At 34.8% G+C, this 20,214-nt stretch overlaps 2 protein-coding genes across 3 annotated transcripts; one reads left to right on the top strand and one right to left on the bottom strand.

The window, feature by feature from the left end:
- On the top strand, positions 7,688-10,430 carry LOC105175715 (glucan endo-1,3-beta-glucosidase 11). 2 transcript variants are annotated; one of them, XM_011098264.2, is made up of 3 exons: positions 7,688-8,041; positions 8,223-9,283; positions 9,893-10,430. In XM_011098264.2, the coding sequence occupies exons 1-3, from the start codon at positions 7,975-7,977 to the stop codon at positions 9,920-9,922; spliced, it is 1,158 nt and encodes a 385-aa protein (XP_011096566.1). In that variant the 5' UTR covers positions 7,688-7,974; the 3' UTR covers positions 9,923-10,430. The 2 variants fall into 2 exon arrangements, with proteins under 2 accessions (XP_011096566.1, XP_011096565.1); XM_011098263.2 differs by having other exon boundaries at positions 9,765-10,430.
- On the bottom strand, positions 14,568-20,214 carry LOC105175714 (dammarenediol II synthase-like). The gene is made up of 18 exons (XM_011098260.2): positions 20,030-20,214; positions 19,167-19,385; positions 18,813-19,001; positions 18,159-18,248; positions 17,844-18,038; positions 17,588-17,672; positions 17,333-17,499; positions 17,037-17,225; positions 16,834-16,947; positions 16,620-16,739; positions 16,385-16,507; positions 16,185-16,283; positions 16,009-16,068; positions 15,884-15,930; positions 15,625-15,768; positions 15,376-15,553; positions 15,115-15,279; positions 14,568-15,031 (listed from the first exon to the last, which is right to left on the bottom strand). Exons 2-18 carry the CDS (start codon positions 19,365-19,367, stop codon positions 14,912-14,914), a joined length of 2,286 nt encoding a protein of 761 aa, XP_011096562.1. The 5' UTR covers positions 19,368-19,385; positions 20,030-20,214; the 3' UTR covers positions 14,568-14,911.

The raw sequence follows: 20,214 nt of genomic DNA, 5'->3' as shown, positions 1-20,214 counted from the left end.
ATTATAATCATTAAGTAATATAACATATTTTAAATTTAGCTAATAATAAAATATGATATTTTTATTTATATATTTAATCTCTATACAAAAATAAGTTCAATTAAAAGGTTATTCATTATCATTACTGTATATTTTTTATTTGGTGAAATAGCATTTTTGGTCCTACAAGTTAAGCTCATTTCACTCTTCGTCCCATTCGTTACAGGATTAATACTTTTAATCCCGTAATTTATAAAAATTAGCACTTTCAATTCTAACCCGCTTTTTCTTCTACATTTAACGATGTAAACAACATGCCTAGCACGTGGCCATTAAGTACTTTTTATTGAAGAAAAAATTGGAGCGTCTTTCAGCTTTTGACCACTTTTGACGAAAAATATAACTATATTTGAGGAAAAAAATAAATTTTGAAAAAATTAGAGCAAATAAAGAGAGATTTCTCTCTTCTCTTATAAAACTTGAATCTCACCCTTCTTATATTTCTATAAGTTGGAGGTAAGTGAAGGAACACAAAGAATCATATTTTCCACAAATGAACTAAGTAGGCTAAATAGAGCATTCATATGCTACTGTTGGAAAAAAAGATCAACATTTCTTCCAGCCAAAAAATACTTAACAACCAACCTACAAAGTTAAATTATAGACAGAAAAGTGAATGAGGACCAAAAGTGTTAATTTTTGTAAGTTACAGAACTAAAAGTATTAATCTCGTAATTAATAGGACCAAAAATGAAACAAGTTTAATCTATAGAACCAAAAATGATATTTTTCCATTCAGATATTTCAGATTATTTAATACTGATGCTAATTCCAGAATCTCTTTACTCGAGGTCCACAACTATTCCAAAATTTTCGGACATCGGATCCTCTTGGTTTGTCCCATAAAAAGAATAAAACATGTTGACATTGAGCAAGATTCTCTAGTTTAACTTGGACTCAACTCATCAAAGTTAATAGATGGGCACCAAATATCAACATTAAACAAGAAAGTCAATGTCAACCAGTAATAACTCAAAAAGACGAGCTTAAATGTCGATCATTTGTTGACATGTGAAGGCTCATTGTGAAACAACTATCATTCTATTTTAACACGTAACCACTAGTCCACTTGATTTGCTTTATCAGTTCAAGTGGGAGGAGGTCTGCAACTTGAAAGTTGGACGTACAAATGCACAACTATAAATATGAAGAGAACACATCATTCTTGGGCATATGCATGCTCTTCACTTCAATAGCAGCATTACATTTCTAATAAGCTCAGGTAGAAGAGGAGGTTTTACAGCATATTAACCATTCTGATCGTTAACTTGGGAGGGTCTCAGACTACAACAATTTCGTCTAAGACATTGATTGTCATCTGAGACCATCCCAAGTCACCAATCAGCCTCGGGTTGAGGTTGGACATAGTACAAGACGATCTTCCAGGTGACACACGTAGTAGTACCCCAGGTTTCTTTTCTTGTTGAGGGAAAACTTGCAGAAGAGGTGTTGCACCTCTTTCTAGTCCTGACTAATTTGAGATGGTCTAATCCTACAACAATCTGGTATATGATGCTGATTATTATCTCAGACTATCCAAGTTACCAATCAGGTACAAGTTAAGATTGGGCATGACATTTCCCTGAACTGTTAGGCTAATATTAGTCTCGGATTAAAAATTAAATATGTTTGACATCTTCATAAAGCAGCCTCATATCATAATGTCTAGCTGCTCTGTCCATTACCTACTAATGATAATAGGCTCTTTCACGGGATAAGGAACCAGGAAACTCCAAGTCCTAAAAGCAAAGGTGAAAGTTGCAAACGTCAATATTTGATGCCCCTGGAACCCCTTATATATCCTCACCCATCCCCTTCGTCCCCAATGCACTTCTCTTTCCACCGGAAACTGATTCATTCTTTTAGGAATACCACAATAGGTTTCTGTCCTTCATGTCCATTAGATGCCATATGCTTCAATGACAAGAATGAGTTAGCCAAATACCAGGGAGTGTAATGTTCTATTCAAGGGTTTCCACTAGCTTCCATGGATTTACTTCAGACTGGTGGATGAAGATAAGTGATCAGTATAAACTTAGAATGTAGTTACAATCAACCCCGGTGCTCCCTCCCCAGTTTGCTTCCATGGTTCTCGAGAAGACCCTAATCTATGATCATATTATGGCTTAGACATAGTTCTTCCCACTTACGGATAAGCAAAATATCACAAAATGTCAGCAACCTCAAAGGACATGACCTAGGATCAAGATCAGCGTACACATCTTTAAAGGAACAAAAGCTATAAAAGCTTCGAGCAAGGAACATCTTCATTCAACACTTCAAATATATCAATAAAACAATCAATTGGAAGCAACCCAAGAGGTTAAGGAACATACCAGCACCTAAGCATTACAATCAAGATTGAAACAAAAGAAAACCTGAACAAGAGCACCAATTCACAGCACTTTATGTGGCAGCAAACCACAGAAAATTTATCAGCAGCATCAACTGGCGGAGATATTCGGGAGCCAACAAAAAAAAAACCATCAGCAGCTTCCGTAAAAGACTCAATAGTTTTCAGAATATCGATCATTGGAGATACAGAGTTTACCATAAAATTGTCGCCCTCGAAATAAGCTCTAAACAATGTCAATATATATGCCTCGGATTTCATGTGGTAAACTACCAAGCTATAATCCAGAATATAAATGATCGAATTAAACCATAAACGAACCCAAACCAAATCAAGCGCTCTACAGTGTACAGGAAAAAGAATGCTTTTGACATTTTCAATTTGGAAACAACAGATATAAACAGAACTACTGTTATATTACGCCAAATATCAATCCGGAGACGAACATATTGAGAATCAAAAATAAATCAGCCCCAAGTGCGTACAAGAGCAATCATACACAAGGGTTATGTTCCGATCAGACTAGCTAGTCGCTCCCCCTTTCTTCCCTCTTCTTTTCAAATTCTCCAGTCCGCCGGCGGGATAACAAAAACATGGGCCTGCGCTGAAGTAGAAATCCGTTTATATTTGTTTACTTGGGCTTTGATTGGCATTTCTTCTTCTCATAAGTCTTGGGTTCTAACCCAAATTTCTCTCCGCCCCATCACTGTAGATTAATCAAAGAAGCGTTTTTGAATGAGATGAACTAGTTTTATTTGTTTAAGAAAAAAGGGTAATATAAATATATATATATATACAAAAATAATTACATTCCTCTTTCCTAAAACTTGATACAATTATATATAAATCTCCTGTAGTTTAAGACATTATATCCAAGAACCCAAAGGTTTGCTTCAGTCTCACAAACAAGTCCCCTATTAGTAAAAAATTTATCGAGTTTGCTAATATTAACAAAAAATTATAAAGAAATATATATTTACCTCTGGTTGACTTATTAATGATTTATTGCATGTTAAATAATTTTTTTATGATCAAATTACCCCCATACGTTTTTTCTTATTAAGATATGTGAGGAGGTATATTTTCGGGTAATTTAGTAGAAAAAATATTATTTGACCTATAATAAATCAGTAATAAATTAATCGATGGTAACATCAATTTTCACTCATCTTTTATTAATATCAATAAATTTGATGATTTTTGTCAAATGCAGGGACTTATTTATTATAAACAAACCTCAAGAATGCTAAATGTTATTTTTCAAATCATAACCAAATTTTCAATTTTCTAATTCAAATGGTGTTGTATTTCTTGTTTCATTTAACTTTATAAATCTTATTTTAAATAAAATAAAAGATTAAATATACTTAAATTTTCTTTAAAAATGTAAAGTTATACTTTTGGCTAAAGAAGTTCTAAAGTCAGACTCGCACCCTCTTTGATAATTCACTGTTTACATCTAATTTCTTTTGTTAGGACTTTAATGGAAAAAGCTAATGTTAGCTGAAAAAAAAACTATAAGTTATCAATTTTATCCCTAAGTAATATTTATATGTAATAATTTTGTACTTATAAGAAAATATTTTAATAATATTAACATCACTCCATATACATATATATTACATTTATCCTCTTATAAACACAAAAATACACATGAAAATATTAAATGAAGGGTAAAAATAGAAATTTTACCTAATCTTTTTTTACTGATGTCAGCATTTTTTTGTTCAAACCTTAACGAAAGGGAGTTAGCTGTAAACTATGAATTTATAGAAAGTGTAAGTATAATTTTAAAATTTTCTTGAGGAAAGTTTAATTTACTCTAAAATAAATGATATTATCCTTATACACACAGTATATATATATATATATATATTAAATAAAATAAAAATATTAACTGAATTTGAAATAAAAAATCCAATCTAATGAGGCCTTGATGGGTGAGGAGGCTTAATTATATCGTCATATAAACAATTGTAACATTTATATGTATAACCATCCCTGGTTTTCATTACCTCAACTTGCTTATCTTATCATGGTAATTTGTGTCAAGAAACTTGCATGCAGCAAAGGGAGGCCCTTTTTGACTGTTGTAGCGACGGAATGGGCTTTCCATTTTCCAATTCCAGCATCATGGAATGGGGGTCACCTTTTTGTCACTGAAAATGCATCTAACTAATTACGACACACATGTATGTAATGTATATCTAAGAATCTTGTAATTAAAGAAGCATGTCTTTGAGCAAACACAAAAAAACCGCCTGTGCCTTTGCACCTCAAATATTACATGCATCCACCATTGGAAATCCTCTTTTTCTCTTGTCTTACGCTTTAAATCCCCCTTTACAACACAAATGGCTTTACCAAAAGCTTTCATCTTATCATCAAATCCCCTTCTTTATCACCATCATCAATCTGTATCTATATCTATATATATCATCATTCTTTCTTCTTCTTTTTTATTTTAAATTAATACACACACACACACACACACACATATATATATATATGAAAAAAAAGGAAAATCAAAAGCTACGTACAAGTGCATTCCCCCTATGCACTGTTTCTCCATCATCTTAGGTGCGATTTTCCGGGAAATTTAATGAAAATCTATATATGTATATAATAAAGTTATTTGGTTTAATTTTGACGTAGGTGGCGTTGGATATATATTACAAGAATTTGATGAAAAGGTTGGGCATTAACTAAAAAGCTTGATTGGTTGTTAGAATGGGAAAAAAGAAAATGTATATTCAAACCCTAAAAGGAGAGAGGCAGGTGCATCTTGATGACAATATTCACGTACGAGTGCTTTTCTGTGAAAGGCCCTTTTATGACGAAGGCCTTCCTTTTTATCTCTTCATTTTGCTACTCTCCCACATGCATGGTTGGAGGCTTTCGCAATTAATTTCTTTTTTTTTTTATATATAATCCGATTTACAATGAAAAATATATATTATTATTATACATATAGAGGGACATTAATATAAATATAAATATATATATATCTGTGTGTGTGTTTGTGAATATTATTAATATTCTTTTCTTTTTTTATTTAATAACTAAAGTCTTGTCAAAAACGGGAGGCGATGGAAAAAGAAAAGTAATTGGACGGCAAAGATTCTCTGCGCACGTTGAATGAGACAATGAATGGGATTTGTTAAATGTTGTTGTGTCCGACACGAAATTGATCATCCATCTTATTAATTAATCAGCAGTGAATTAGAGTAATGGAATCAGTATGAATTAAGCAGTAGTGTAGGACTGATGATGCAGTAATGAGGAGGAGTATGAAATTGTGAAAAATGATTGCTGTAATGATCATGTATAGAGTGTACCACAATTGGTTCTTAGGAGTTAAGCAAAAGATCCTGCGAGGTTAGAGACAACTAAGAAATTTGAATGATGATGGATGAGGGTGCTTTATTTTAATTTGCATGCACCCGCCACCCACTTATAACGTACTGTCTCATATGGCTCTTCTTCTTTCCGTGCATGTGCTCAGAATATTCAGGATCCATGGAATTGGTTAAGTACCTTAATGTAGAATCCACAGTCAAGAAATATTAAGACAACCAGCAGATCCAACAATTGGATGAATGTCTTGTTAAAATTGAGTTAAATAAAACATGACAAATAAATAAAAACATATATATATATAAAAGAAAAAAGAAAGAAGAAGTAAATAGGAAAATATATAGAGAAGAAGATAAGGACTAGTATAGTATAGTATAGTCTAGTTATTCCCACGTAATCCTAATAAAATTTTCCTTATCCATCTACCAAACACTTCCACTTTTCTGCAGCTTTGGCCCAACTGACGTGTTATTTATCTTTTGAATTCCCCACCAACATCCAATGTCAAATTACCATTTCTATTTTTTGCACACGCCTTCTTTCTCATAAACTTTACTACTACACCACCAATTTAATTAATCCCACCAACCCTTTTTTCTTAATTTAATTATAATTCAATTTTCTCCCTTTCGGTTGGAAATACTCTCATCCCCATTTAATTTATATTATGATTGGGGGATGGTTTATGAAATTTGAGAGGGCTAACAAATCCAGATCCCCGCATTACCATAATGATTGTGATTATGGTTATGATCATGACTTTTCACATCACCCCTACTCTCTCCCTCTCTCTCTCTCTCTCTCTCTCTCTTTATATATATATATATATATGTATGTATGTTGTACTATAATATGACTTTGGTGATATGATGCATGCTTTCCTTTTCTTTAGAGTTATCTTTTATATATATATATGTCTTTTGTAGGTGAGCCAAAAGATTAATTAAAAATCTATACGGGAAAGTTTAATGAATTGACTTATAAGAATGTTAAATATTCAAATTTCAGAAGAAATTAATCAAGTATGCATGTAATGTAAGTCGTTGCACTAATCAACAACAAATAGATAGTACGTTTCTAGTTCTCTTATTGATGTTGAAATCGGGGCTATAAATTGTATTAATGTAAATTAAAAACAACTGTGTATAAATATATATATATATATGTCTATCAATTTATTTTTGGAAGACAAATAATTATATATTTATTAATTTCTTTTTGAGGCAGAAATATATTTTGTTTTATTAATTAATGGATGGGTACTTTACGCCATGTTATTGGACGCCTAAAGGGACAGTCTAAATTAATTAATGGAGATGGATATATAGTAGCATGTTATGTTAGGAGTAGATAGATGAACATTTTTCAAAAAGAAATATCAAAGTAACAAAAATGTAACCGTATAAGTTTGGTCTTTTTCAGAAATACAAGTGAACTTTCGCCAGAATAGTAATTTAAAATCCATCCACCCATTCTAGTGGAATTCTGACAGACTTTCATTCATGTGCGTGCATGCTTCAAATTTGTTTATTTAAATATATTTATACATGATATCCGCAATTAAGGCAGAAGATGATTCCTAAAATCAAAGCAACTAATTAATTCCGCAACCAAATTACTTGATCCATGTAACAAATTAACTTTCATAAAAAGATTATGACACCATTGATCTTGTAGTTCTTGCTTTAATTTAGCTACGAAAACCCATAATAATTATCTTGATTATAATAATATTAAGACTAAATATATATGCATAAGTGACTTCCATTAATTAGTAGTGGGATTTGGGTTCCCACTTTCCTTTCGTGTGAAGAAAGTATTGGGATTTGGGGCCCGCCCTCGGGTGGGGTTGGGTTAAGAGTACATGAGATGAGAGCAGATGGCCTCCTTAAAAAGACAACTGGGGACGTATATATCAGAAAAAACCTATGAGGGAAGAAGATGACGAGGAGACCAAGTAGTCTTAATAAGACCTATGTCCCAAAGGCACGCCAACCCCTACCCAAAACCTCTCACCCAATAAACTAAAAAACAAACAAGCAAAGAAAGGAATACGCAACGCAGCGTACGCCCGCCCTATATATCCCTCTTCGCTACCACCATTTCATTTCCCCTTCCCCCCCCTTTCTTTTCTTGATTAAAACATACACATCAACAACAGTTTGCTCTTTAACTCTCTCTCTTTCAAGAACCAAAAAGCAGTTGCTCCTTTTTCTCTCTCTAAAATGGCAAATCTTCTTCCCAAGATTTTCATGTTACATATTCTTCTCGGATTCGTTCTAACTTTATCAGGTACGTAATTAATATCTAGCTCTGTCCTTTTCATTTCTACAGATGCATGATGTATCATACATACTTTAATTTCATGTATTATAGGTGTTAGCAATCGTGGTGTGTTTCCATTTACTGAACTAATTAATTTTCGTGATATTAATGTGTGGACTACTAATTATTATTAACGTGATCTAAGCAGGTTTCGATTTTCTTCAAAGAGTAGAATCATTGGGCATTAACTACGGCCAAGTTGGCAACAATTTACCACCCCCGGAGAAAGTTCTTGATCTCTTGCGAGCACTTAAGCTGACGAAAGCTAGAATCTACGACACAAACCCTCAAGTTTTGACAGCATTTGCCAACTCCAGCATCGAACTCATCGTCACTGTTGAAAATGAAATGCTCGCCACATTGATGGATCCCAACCAGGCCCTTCAATGGGTGTACACCCGCATTCGACCCTATTTTCCAGCCACCCGGATCACCGGAATCGCTGTCGGAAATGAGGTTTTCACCGGCGATGACACCACACTCATAACTTACCTCGTACCTGCCATGGTGAGCATCCATGCGGCTTTGGTGCGATTAGGACTGGATCAATTCATTCAAGTCTCGACACCCAATAATTTAGCGGTTCTCCAAGAGTCATTCCCGCCGTCAGCAGGGTGTTTCCGGGCCGAGCTCAACGGAATAATGCCGCAGTTCTTGCAGTTCTTGGCGACAACAAAAGCCCCGTTTTGGATCAACGCTTACCCGTATTTCGCATACAAAGACAACCCGGAAAAAATTCCCTTAGACTACGTGCTTTTCAACCCGAATTCGGGGATGGTGGACCTCAATACCAAGCTGCATTATGACAACATGTTGTACGCTCAAGTGGATGCAGTTACATTCGCCATGGCAAAAATGGGGTATGGCGGGTTAGAAGTGAGAGTTTCGGAAACGGGTTGGCCGTCGAGAGGCGATCCGAATGAAATCGGGGCCACCCTGGAGAATGCTGCGATCTACAATCGGAATATACTGAGAAGGCAACTGGCAAATGAAGGGACTCCATTGAGGCCTAAGACGAGATTGGAAATTTACGTTTTTGCTCTGTTCAATGAGGATATGAAGCCCGGCCCGACTTCTGAGAGGAATTACGGTTTGTTCCAGCCCGATGGGACGATGGCCTACAATGTCGGGCTCTCAGCATTGTCAACAACTACTACTACTTCATCAACTTCCTTGCCGTCTATCTCCCTAACTTCCGACGCTACCCGGGTAATTAAAGCTTAGGCCTTTTTTTTCTCTTTTCCTTTTATATTTCCTTAATTAATTTATTCTGGTATAGAATAGTACATCATTCATGTACCAAAATTTAGGCACCCACAAATCATATATATTAACGTAGTCATCCAATGTGCATATTAACATATTTATAATTTTGTATAGTGTTACTGCACTGCTCAAAATACAGTTCAAGTTTTTTTTTTTTTAATTTTAAATTGATGGTATTTATTGTTAAGTCTATATATATTATATATACATGCTACATATATAAAATATTCGCACCATATGTATATTTTTAGGAATATGTGATATATGTATATATGAACTGGATAGATAATACAAATAAAACACAAATTTAAAATAGAAAAATCAAATTGAATGATGTATATGGGATATTTAATTTGACACTTACGTGCTGTCGTTTTCTCTCTTTTTTTCTTTTTTTTTTCCCTTGGGATTCATTACTAAACAGGTTAAACAAAGAGGATATGAAAGCTTCCTGTATTCAATATTCCTATATTTGCTGGCCTTGCAAGTTTTTATGAGAAGACATTGGTAAACAATAAGGACTGTGCGTGTAAATATCTGATTTTGCTGCAGGAGGATCATAATACTCCCTTTGGCACTTAACCTGATCTGATCATGATGGCAAAATTTCATAGCTAGAGATCAATTCTTGGATGAGATTTTTATTCATCATCAATTACCCCAGAACACAGTCATGCACCTCGTACCTACGTTCTCAACATCAAGATCCTAATAATTGTTGAAGTGAGGAACTCGACAACCTCATCAACACAGAAAATCGAATTGAAGGATTCTTTTGTCCGAACCATTCAATTTATTGGCAATCCATATGGTGGAACAACACATGTACATTCCTTCATCTACGTACATAGCAGTGATTTGTCCCGGGATCAATCAACCTCGTGCGAGTGAGTGCCTTCTAATTCCGAGAATGAAGGGGTGATGATCAATGTAGCAATCAAGAAATCAAAATAGCGGGTATTTGGAAGTTGATGAAAGCAAGCTAGCTAGATTCTTCCACCATTAATCACACAGGGGAAATCATCCGTTAGTTTGATTAATTATAGCTGATCGCCATTCCTTTACTAGAAATATTAATTAATTATAGCTAGCAGTCTATTTTATTCTTCTCCCATATATATATATATTTTGTACAGAAGATTTATTATAAGTAATTAAAAGAATCATCTCCAACTTTAATTTGCTTTTCCCTTTCTACTCTTTAATTAGACTCCAACAAATTATTAAATATATTCCCGCGTACATCAACGTAGAAATAATAATATATAAATTGAGAGAAATTAATGATACTCGGTTGTAAATAAAGGTACGTACCGTGTCTACTTTTGGACGTGGATTCCATAACTGTTAATGTTGCATATACATATATATATATATATATATATATATATATTACATGTAAAAAAAATAATTCTTAGCAAGTTGCTATGTATCTTTCTTTGCGCTCTCTCAGGCCTTCATGCAAATATATTCCTACTACACCGATTGATTAATAATCAATAAATATAAAGTTAGGGATAATAAAAATTGAAGATAATGCTAAAGGTTAAGCTTTGTTTTGTTCTTTCATTCTTTTTTCTTTTGTTCACCCCCACCCAGTCGGCGGCTCGGCTTTATTCCCTCACCATAACCCTCAGCATTTGCTTTCCAATTTCAGACACACACAGATACCTCTGATCGGGTTTACATAGATCACTACATGCATATATACATATATATATATATATATATATATATTAATAGAGAGAGATGGGTTTCAATAAACAGGTTGGGTTGGGATCCTGCCAAAACCCAGCCACAGCACCGACGGCTTTAATTAAAAAAAAAAAAAATAGAAAGGAATGGTCTGAATTGAATTAATGGTTATTGGTGTTGTAGGTGGGCGTTTAGGCAGCTTTAATTTGTACTGCCACAAAGTAAAGATGCTGTATCTATATATAAGGGGGACCCCATTTCGATTACACGTATATATATATATATATATGTATATGCATGTGCACATGTACTAACCCCAACACCAACACCAACACCAATCCCATATGCATATACATATTCACATGCAAACCAAACTTGGAGAGTTAGCAGTTGGCACCATCACCTTCCCCTTTTCTGGAATTCTGACCACCACTCATCTTATAAGCTTCTATGCTTTTCTTGGAAACGTATATCAAATATTAATTCATGCTATTAATCATCAATTTCGATGGCATGATCACACACTAACATGCTCAACTCTAGTTTTGTCTCCTCTTCCCTTTATCATTTTCCAACTTCATTTGGGTTTTTTTGACAATCTTCTATTCACAACATCTTGATATATATTACTTCATCCAAATAATGTATAATTCAATTATGTATGCTATGAAAGCTTGTGAAACTGCATATTAACCTAACATGTATTAAAGATCTGAGAAATTGAAGGTCTCTTTCAGATCAGTACAACCCATATACGATAGCTTATACTAATAAAATGAATTGGTCAAAAATGAAAAGGCATCATGAATTAGTATATGAATGGGCCTAGTCTCTACCCTCTATCAAACATTGGAATGAACGGCGATAAGCAGTGGAAGGAAGTGGGGGTTGGTTCCAGTAGAGGAAAAAGGGAGTGGGAGTAGGGTTCCTTGCCGACTGGTGGGGCCCCCACCCCCCCCCCCCCCCCCCCCACACCCACCATTAACATCTCCCCCTCCACTGCCGCCGCCACCACCAGCTTCCTCACATCAAGTTCTATTTCCTCCACCACCTGTCAATTAATTTTTCTCTCTTTTTTTTTAAATAATAAATTAATTCAACTACGATATGACTAAAAGTAGTAAACAAATTATATTGATTCAACTAATAAATAAAAACAAACAAATTATAATAACTCACATAATGAGACAAATACCTACACATTCGATAGAATTTGAAATCATAACCTTAAATTTTTTCATGAAAACTCATTCTTATTATTTTATCTTTTCTTATTCATCCTCAATTAGCTTTTATTATACAGTTGGAGCTGTCGTTTCAAACTAATCCCCAATAACGCTCTATTTCAAAATTTATTTTGCAAACTACACCTAAATAAGCAATTTAATTCCATATACAAAATACAATAGAATTGGGAATAAAAACTTCAATTCGTAGCTCACAGTTTCACTGTATCACGGTTTTTTTTTGTTATAAATATTTCTTTTTTGCTTATAAGAAAATTTATTTAAAATATATTTTTTAAAAGGATCATCAATTTTTTTAATATAAAAATCCATTTCATCAATTCTCATTCTAAAAAAGGTCTGTGATAAAATTTGCCCTTTGTATTTTTACATAAATTTTTTTATATTTTTTATATTCTAAAAATAAAAATAGCATAAATAGACAAGAAAGAAAGTCGCTACGACAATCTGCATAGGTCATAAAAGAAAATTGTTGGCTAACGCTATGAGATAAGGAGAACTGCTTTTCATAATGACGTCATTTTCTTATAGAATTTTCAGTCATTTATATTGAATTGTAAAAATTACTAGATTTTTTTTTTAAATATAAACTTTAATATTAAAAAAATCCATAAAAATATTTTTGAGTCCAGAAAACCATTTTACAAAATATACAAATAACTCATACCACTATAAACAAAATGACTATTGACCACAATTTTGATAGCTACAGACTAAAAATCATAGTAAATACTTTTTGGTTGACTACGGTTAAATAAAACAGATGCAAAAATATAGGTTTTACACCAAGAAAAAATTATTTGTCATGGTTACGAACCATTGTAAAAATATTTGACATGACTTTTAGTCATGGCAAAGTTTTAGCTACTCTCGTAGATACCACAGCAACAACCGTTGTATGACCGTGGTCAATAACTATTTACTACAGTTATTTTTTATTAACCATAGCAATTAGTCATAATTAAATGTTGATTGGCATATAGAAAAGTTGATTAATAAGTAGATTTTAGAAATATATCATAAACTCAATTATCCCCTCAATAATGAATTCATGTAGTTACAATTAAGCTTAACTGCACAAGTTGGTGTCATTACATTATCATCAGCTACGATATTTCCAAGATTTCTATATTTGTAGCTGTTTGAATTTGGATGAAAAGATATGATCATTTCTGTTGCTGAAGCTCAACTACAGAAATGTAGACGTGACTTTGATTTCAAAAACTTACACACACGGACAGCATTGCAGCTCATTAATGGACTTTCAGACCTAAACATACTCCACATCGAGAATAAATTCTGACAGCTTATAGTTGGTATGACTGAGTTTGCTCTTACTTGACTACAAGAAAAGGGAAGACTTACAGTTACCACTACAGCAAATGCCAAATGCAACTCGCCATACCCATACTGGGACTCAACACAAAGACTTCTTCACCTTCTTCAATATCAAATCCTGCGATTTTATAGAGATAGTAACTGGAGGCCCAAAGAGACCCCTACTCAAACCCAACCCCAAATAGCCATTTGTATTGGATGTACTCGCCCTATTAATTTACAGACAAAACCAAATCATCTTGCAGCCCAAAAACTATCCATTTGGGTTTATCTACGCGTTTCCGGCCCAAGAATCCCAATTTTTTCCAACTATCAGGCTTTAACCGGCCCAATTATGATTTTCCCACACCCTAAATTAAGCCCAATCTATTATTTTACTATCTATTTATATAAAATAAAAAATTATTTTTTCTCATAAACATCGGTTATGACACCGCAATATTAATTTTATAATTATATTAATAATATTCCTAAGTTGACTTTCCCTTTGTTTTCTTTTCTTTTTGTTCTAGAAATATGACATTTTGATTTATATATATTTTAAAATATAAAAATATTATTTATTATATACATAAAAAAACTACGTGCAATGGCGGCTACCCACTCTTTATTTTGTTTTCCTTGAGCACTCCCAAAATAATAAGACAGTTGAATTTGCCGGCTATAAATTTGTTTATACTTTAGCGAAGAAGTCAAAGTTTATTAATGTCACTCCTTCCGTTTGGTCCCACCAAATTTATTGGCTAAATTAAATTAATTCGAATTAAATTTTTTATTTCATTTTTTGTTTCCAACATATAAATGATATGTGTATAAAAACCTTTATTAATGCTCACTCTGCTCCTCCTAACTTTATCATCTAAACTTTTTCAACCAAATTCTTTTTTATATATAATTAAAACAATGTTTTATTAGATTTTATTTAAAATTTAAACAAACACATCGAATTTGATACAACTGCTAAGTATATAACTAAAAATTGATGAATTGCTTAGACAATTTCATCAAAAGTTACAATACATGAGAAGTTTTGGTGCTGAGGATACATAATGTACAGTAGGATTTCAAAGTCTAAAAAGAAAAAATAAATAAACATGGAGCTTCATTATTGTACTATTCTATATCGTCTTAGAGAAGATGGCTATTCATTCTTTGTGCCTCATTATTTTTTGAATATTATTCTGGACATTGCTGGCTGTGGAAAGCTTTACACACACACTCTTCAACAATCAACAGTACAGAAGCTTGCGCAGTTGCTGCAGTGAGCATATATATGTATATGTGTTGTTGTTTAGAGGCATTGAGATGGCCAGACTCGTTTGCGATACTCTCCCAGTGCCCACAGTGGGAAGATATTCCTGTATTGTGCGTAATGCAGCATACAGTTCTTCATGTACACTCCAGTGATTTCCTGCAATTATGAGTTTATACTCTTGGTCAGAAGACTAGTTCATTTGGATCCCACAACAGATCAGGCATTGCTAAAATGGTTACCTGTTGAGGGAAGTCGCCGTCGTCCATCTGTGCATTGATCAACAACTTTGCTGCTCTATGCAGAGGTGTAGGATCCCTCTCTGCCTGTCCACTTTGCAAAAGACCGAGCATTGCCCATGATGTCTGTACCAAATTTGTGCGGTTTCCTTCCAAGGGTGTGTATTTCTGTAGCAACATCATCATCATCATCATATACAAGTACAAGCCTGTATTTGTCTCATAAGGAGCTGGCTTTCATTGGTGTGTGTTTGTTTTTCTTACCATGCTTGGGCAGGACTCCAAGCTTTCTCCCCATCCACCTTCTTCATTTTGTGTTGAGAGGAAAAAGTTGACACCTTTTCTAACTGCTTCGCTGTTCTCGTATGTCTTCCCTGCAGCAGCTAATCCTCCCAGCACGAAGAATGTGCCGTAGAGGAAGCAAATTCCCCAGTATCCATACCTGCACGCATAGTCCAGATCAGACCATTGAAATCGTTCATCTCTTTAAAATCAGAAATGAATAAAACTCACCATGAACCATCAGGCCATTGTTTCTCCTCGAGGAACTGTAATGCCTTAGCCACGGAGATCTCAATTTCTTTCTCCCGGTGGCCTGGATGCAGCCTCTTGAATGCTAGAAGAGCTTGGACTATGGAAGCAGTGCATTCAACATGCCTAAACCACAGAAACAAGTGACTTTAGAGTTGAATTCAATTGATCTTTTCAAGTATAAAAGAGGTTTTTAAATGGAAACAAAGAACATGGGAGAAAATGAGAGCTAAGATCTTACTCTTGCTCAACGACAATGTCCGCAAACAGTTCTGAGGGGTTCAATACCTGATAGTAGCAAAAATCATTTCAACTTTAACACCCGTTCTTGTGGTAAAAAACATATGACTTTAACACAAAGTTTACCTGCAAGTATGGTTGCGGAATTGGTGGTTCCCAGATAGCAAATCCACCGCTCAGAGGACTCTGTACACACAATATTGTGCATTATTAGTTTACATCCGTAAAGCAAATTGAAAATGTTAACTCGATAAGATTTGATTGCCTTGATTCAGATATCATCAGAAACTAATAATACATACTTGCAAATAAAGGAGCACGTTCACAGCCTCGTACAAGCGCTCAACATCGGCTTTCTCTCCCGCAATTTCAGTTGGCATTTGTGAAAGCAGGAGCAAACACTGTTGTCATAATTAGCATATTTAGGTCAAATTTCTTCGTTTCATGAAAAGCAAACACAATGCGTATGTTTTCTGAAAGAAGAATTGAGACAAGTATGTACCTTGAGGGCCTCAGCTGTGCAGTCTGATACAACCCATCCCTGATCCTGATCAGAGAAAGTCCACGCACCTTTAGTAAAGTGACGATACATTGCTGTGTGGTCGCCCTTCGGGTTTTCCTTTATCTGCACAAGGAATTATCACAAGCACAATTCAAATGGACGTAATTAAATTACATACTATAGACAACCTTCCTACTGTATCTGTAAATTAATTATTCAGTTTCTAGATATGTACCTGAGATTCTTTCACGTAGAAGTGTGCCTTCTTAAGACAATCGCCGTATTCGTCAACCATGCCACTAGCAATAACTGCTTGTGTGGCAAGAGTACTGTCCCATATTTGACTTCCAAAACTCTGCAAATTAATTAAAACTTAGTATTAGCATTATATTTAACACTTCTTTACTTATATTTCACACTTGTTTACTTATATGGTAAGAAAATAATACCTGCATCTTCATGCCATCTTCGGCGAGCCACAGATAATCAGGGACCCTGGCTAGATGATGCTTGAACTCGTCGCAGTTAGGATCATGGGCCCACCAACACATCATTTGAAGACTCTGTATCAAGAAACATAGTACAACGCTATTAGCACAAGATCAACTTAAAGAGGAAATCCTATGTAAGTTGCTTGCTTACTATCACATACTTTTTCTACACATCCGATGGTAATATATCTGCTCTCCTCAGCTCCATAGCGCATGTATTTAATTGCCTTGTCCATAGCCTTTTGTCTGATCTTGTTTAATGGCCAACGCCGCATAAATGGTTCTGTGCAGTAGTTGAGAGTATCCCAAAGCAAATCTTGTATGAAGGTGTGAGGGTAGTAAAGATCATCCTGCATTGTCAAATTCAATCATTTTGAGGTCCAAGTTTTTTCAATTCAATCTAGTATCCGATTCAACTATGTTTAACATGAAATGTTGGTACTAAGTCTTCACCCACCTTACAACAGTCATGGCGTGCCTTATTCCAATCTATTTGATCATAGGGCTTGACGTGGATTTCTTGTCTGATTGATAGAACCAAGTCGGTAAGTGGTCCGTGGTATTTTCTACCGTAGAGGTAGGACATGGGCATGTAAGTTGTACGACAGTAGCACCACATTTTAGCTGCATTCAATTTTAAACCGCAGGATGAATTAACACAACCAAGACAAGAATTGAACAATATTAACAATATTACTATTTCAGAAATTACCTGGATGATAAGGCAAAACTGAAGGGAAGAGCCAGAACTCCGGGGGAAGCGGGTTGCAGCCATCCCATTCGTACACTCCCAGGACCTAATCCAATTAAAGCATTTTCTGTTATCAATTAAGTCCAACATAGGGACAAATATCTGAATTCTTCCGAGTATCAAAGTTGGTCCATCAATTATGTACGGTTGTATTAAGTCCAGTTGTCCAAAATAGAATAACATCAATTATGTGAGAAAAACGTGGGAGATGAAATACCGAAAGATAGGTCTTTCCCCAAGAGGGAATTCCAGTTGCACCACCATGATCCAGAATCCACTTGCGAGCCCTTGCTACTGCACCGTTGCCGTCGTCGGGTCCCTCTCCCAAAATACGTAGTGCCACATAGCTAAGTGCTGAACCTATCATTGTGCTGTGCCCTTCTATGTAAAATCCCCATCCGCCGTCCTCATTCTACGTGTACAATTCACCATTAATACACTTCATAGTCCATACAATAATTGATAATTGGATTTTATTTCATATTTACAAATTTAAATATATATATATATATATATTGTGTGTCGTCAGCACCTGATGGTTGTAGATGTATCGAACCATTTCCTTCTTGTGTTCGGATGTCAAAATTGTGTTGATTGCTCCGCTTATGTACAAGGCGATAAGCTGTGCGGGAAATATATTCGTAAATTGCAAAATACAGAATGTAAAAGCAACAGCACAAGCCATATAATGCAAACAGTAAAAATAAAAACTTAGATGATTATTGTCATCAAAGAGAATAATTATTTTAATTTACTATTAACTTAATTATCATTCTGCACCTAAAATTGCATTTTACTCATTTCGCACCCATCTTTTCATCTTTTTACCGACTCTTTTGACTTCAATATTGGAGTGCTTGTATTAGAGCGTAAATTGACAATCCGTGTTCTTGTCAGCTAATTTATTTTCTAACTTGAGGTCAGATTTTATATGCCAGACAAAGCACAAGCAACCCACTCTCCACGACCAAATAAACCTTTTCAAGTACTTTTGCTTAGAACTAGTTGCGAGCAGAAAATTTTAACTCAAATAAAATTTGGTCGAATTTGAATAAATTATATAGCAAGTAATTGTGATTAATTTGATTTTGTCAAACTTAATTTAAATAAGAATTTTTGGTTACAAACACATGTAAGATAGTAATGAGCGGTCAAACATTGTGACGGTCTGAAGATAAATCCTTACGAGGGGAGGAGTAAAAAACATAGGGCCTGCATTTTCAGCTGGCCAGTGCCCGTCACTTGCTTGGACTGCCCGATTAAGGCGCAGGGCTTTCTTCACAGCAATAGTCGCTGCCTCGTAGGTCACTTCTTCCTTTTCTCCAACTCTAACCGGTGGGATGCTTAGCAGATCAATTCCACTTTCTCTTTTAAGCTGCTCATATACAATTAAAATCATATTAGATTATCAGACCAAATGATCATTTGTTGACAAATTGACATTCTTAAAATTATTACACATCTGTCCATCTCATTAATCTTTTTGTAGCAAATTCTTATATGTAGAGTGGAGTATAAAAGAAATGCAATATTAATTCACCTGCATTCTCATGAACAAATCAGCACAAGAATGAAAACCCTTCTTCCTGTTCTCATTGAATTCTTCGCGAGCCTTCTGAAATGCTTGGCGTTCTTCAGGGGTTCCGCCATTGGGATCATACTCCCAAATTTGTCGGCCGACGAAGTTGTTGGTGCTGTACAAATATGGGCCATGGCCTTCAGCAATCTTCAGCTTCCACATCCTGAATTAATTTCTCTCCTGCAGTTATTTGATCAAGCACCAAATTCAATTAGGTAGTAGGTAATTAAAAAATAGCTAGTAGAATAATACTAATAACTAAACCCCAGCTAGCTACCCCTCTCTCTCTTTAAACACAAAAATTGTAATTGTATTTACAGCCCTCACGTTTTCCAAGTGTCAATAGTATTTGTATTAACAACCTACACACGAAACTTCACATGCATCTGCGCGGATGCGGATCTGATCATTAGAAAAACATAACAACTTGTTATTTGCTTCTTTCTTTGGGGGTTGAACTTGACGAGAGTGGCGGAAGTAAAGGAAGGTGGGCGGGGCAGCCGCTTACAATATACTACCAAGACTAATTTCTTCTTTTGTTTTGCGGTGTATGAATTGGAATAATAACACATCAAATAAGATGATCGATGTAGTTCTACTACGTACCTATGCACCTAATTAATTATTTACCATATGAAGATCATCAATATTTAACATACATATAATCAGAAACCAATTCAAGCTAAATTGACTATGTAACTAATGAAAATGAGGATTCTTGCATAATTGACCTCACTCCCCACCTAACTTATAAGTTGCAAGAGATCTCAAGGAAGAGTAGTGCATATACATATGAGCAGAGAGTGCAAATTAAGAAGAGATACCTGATGGTGCAGGGAGACGTAACTAAGCCTGTTGGGTCGGTCGGAGAATGGATGGGCAACCAAATGATGATGATATACGATATGTTTGGGGCTCCCCAGAACTACTTATAATGGATGAAAATATCACAGGTGGCAAGCTTTTTCCATTACTTAAATGAATTAGTCGCGCGGGGGGCTGTAATGGG

This window comes from Sesamum indicum, linkage group LG12 (genome assembly GCF_000512975.1).
Source record: "Sesamum indicum cultivar Zhongzhi No. 13 linkage group LG12, S_indicum_v1.0, whole genome shotgun sequence".
Classification (NCBI taxonomy): Eukaryota; Viridiplantae; Streptophyta; class Magnoliopsida; order Lamiales; family Pedaliaceae; genus Sesamum; species Sesamum indicum.
Note: the sequence above shows the minus strand (reverse complement) of the source record. Positions and strands in the feature narration are given on the sequence as shown.

Bases quoted from the DNA above. Each gene is read 5' to 3' on its own strand.
- LOC105175714 (XM_011098260.2), bottom strand. From the start codon at position 19,367: ATGTGGAAGCTGAAGATTGCTGAAGGCCATGGCCCATATTTGTACAGC. The intron at 15,931-16,008 runs GTAAACTTTGTG...TGCTACTATCAG, and splicing joins TTCCGCAACCATACTTGCAG to GTATTGAACCCCTCAGAACT. The intron at 15,280-15,375 runs GTAAGAAAAACA...ATGTTGCTACAG, and splicing joins TGGAGTCCTGCCCAAGCATG to AAATACACACCCTTGGAAGG.
- LOC105175715 (XM_011098263.2), top strand. From the start codon at position 7,975: ATGGCAAATCTTCTTCCCAAGATTTTCATGTTACATATTCTTCTCGGA. The intron at 8,042-8,222 runs GTACGTAATTAA...TGATCTAAGCAG, and splicing joins ATTCGTTCTAACTTTATCAG to GTTTCGATTTTCTTCAAAGA. The intron at 9,284-9,764 runs GTAATTAAAGCT...ATTACTAAACAG, and splicing joins TAACTTCCGACGCTACCCGG to GTTAAACAAAGAGGATATGA.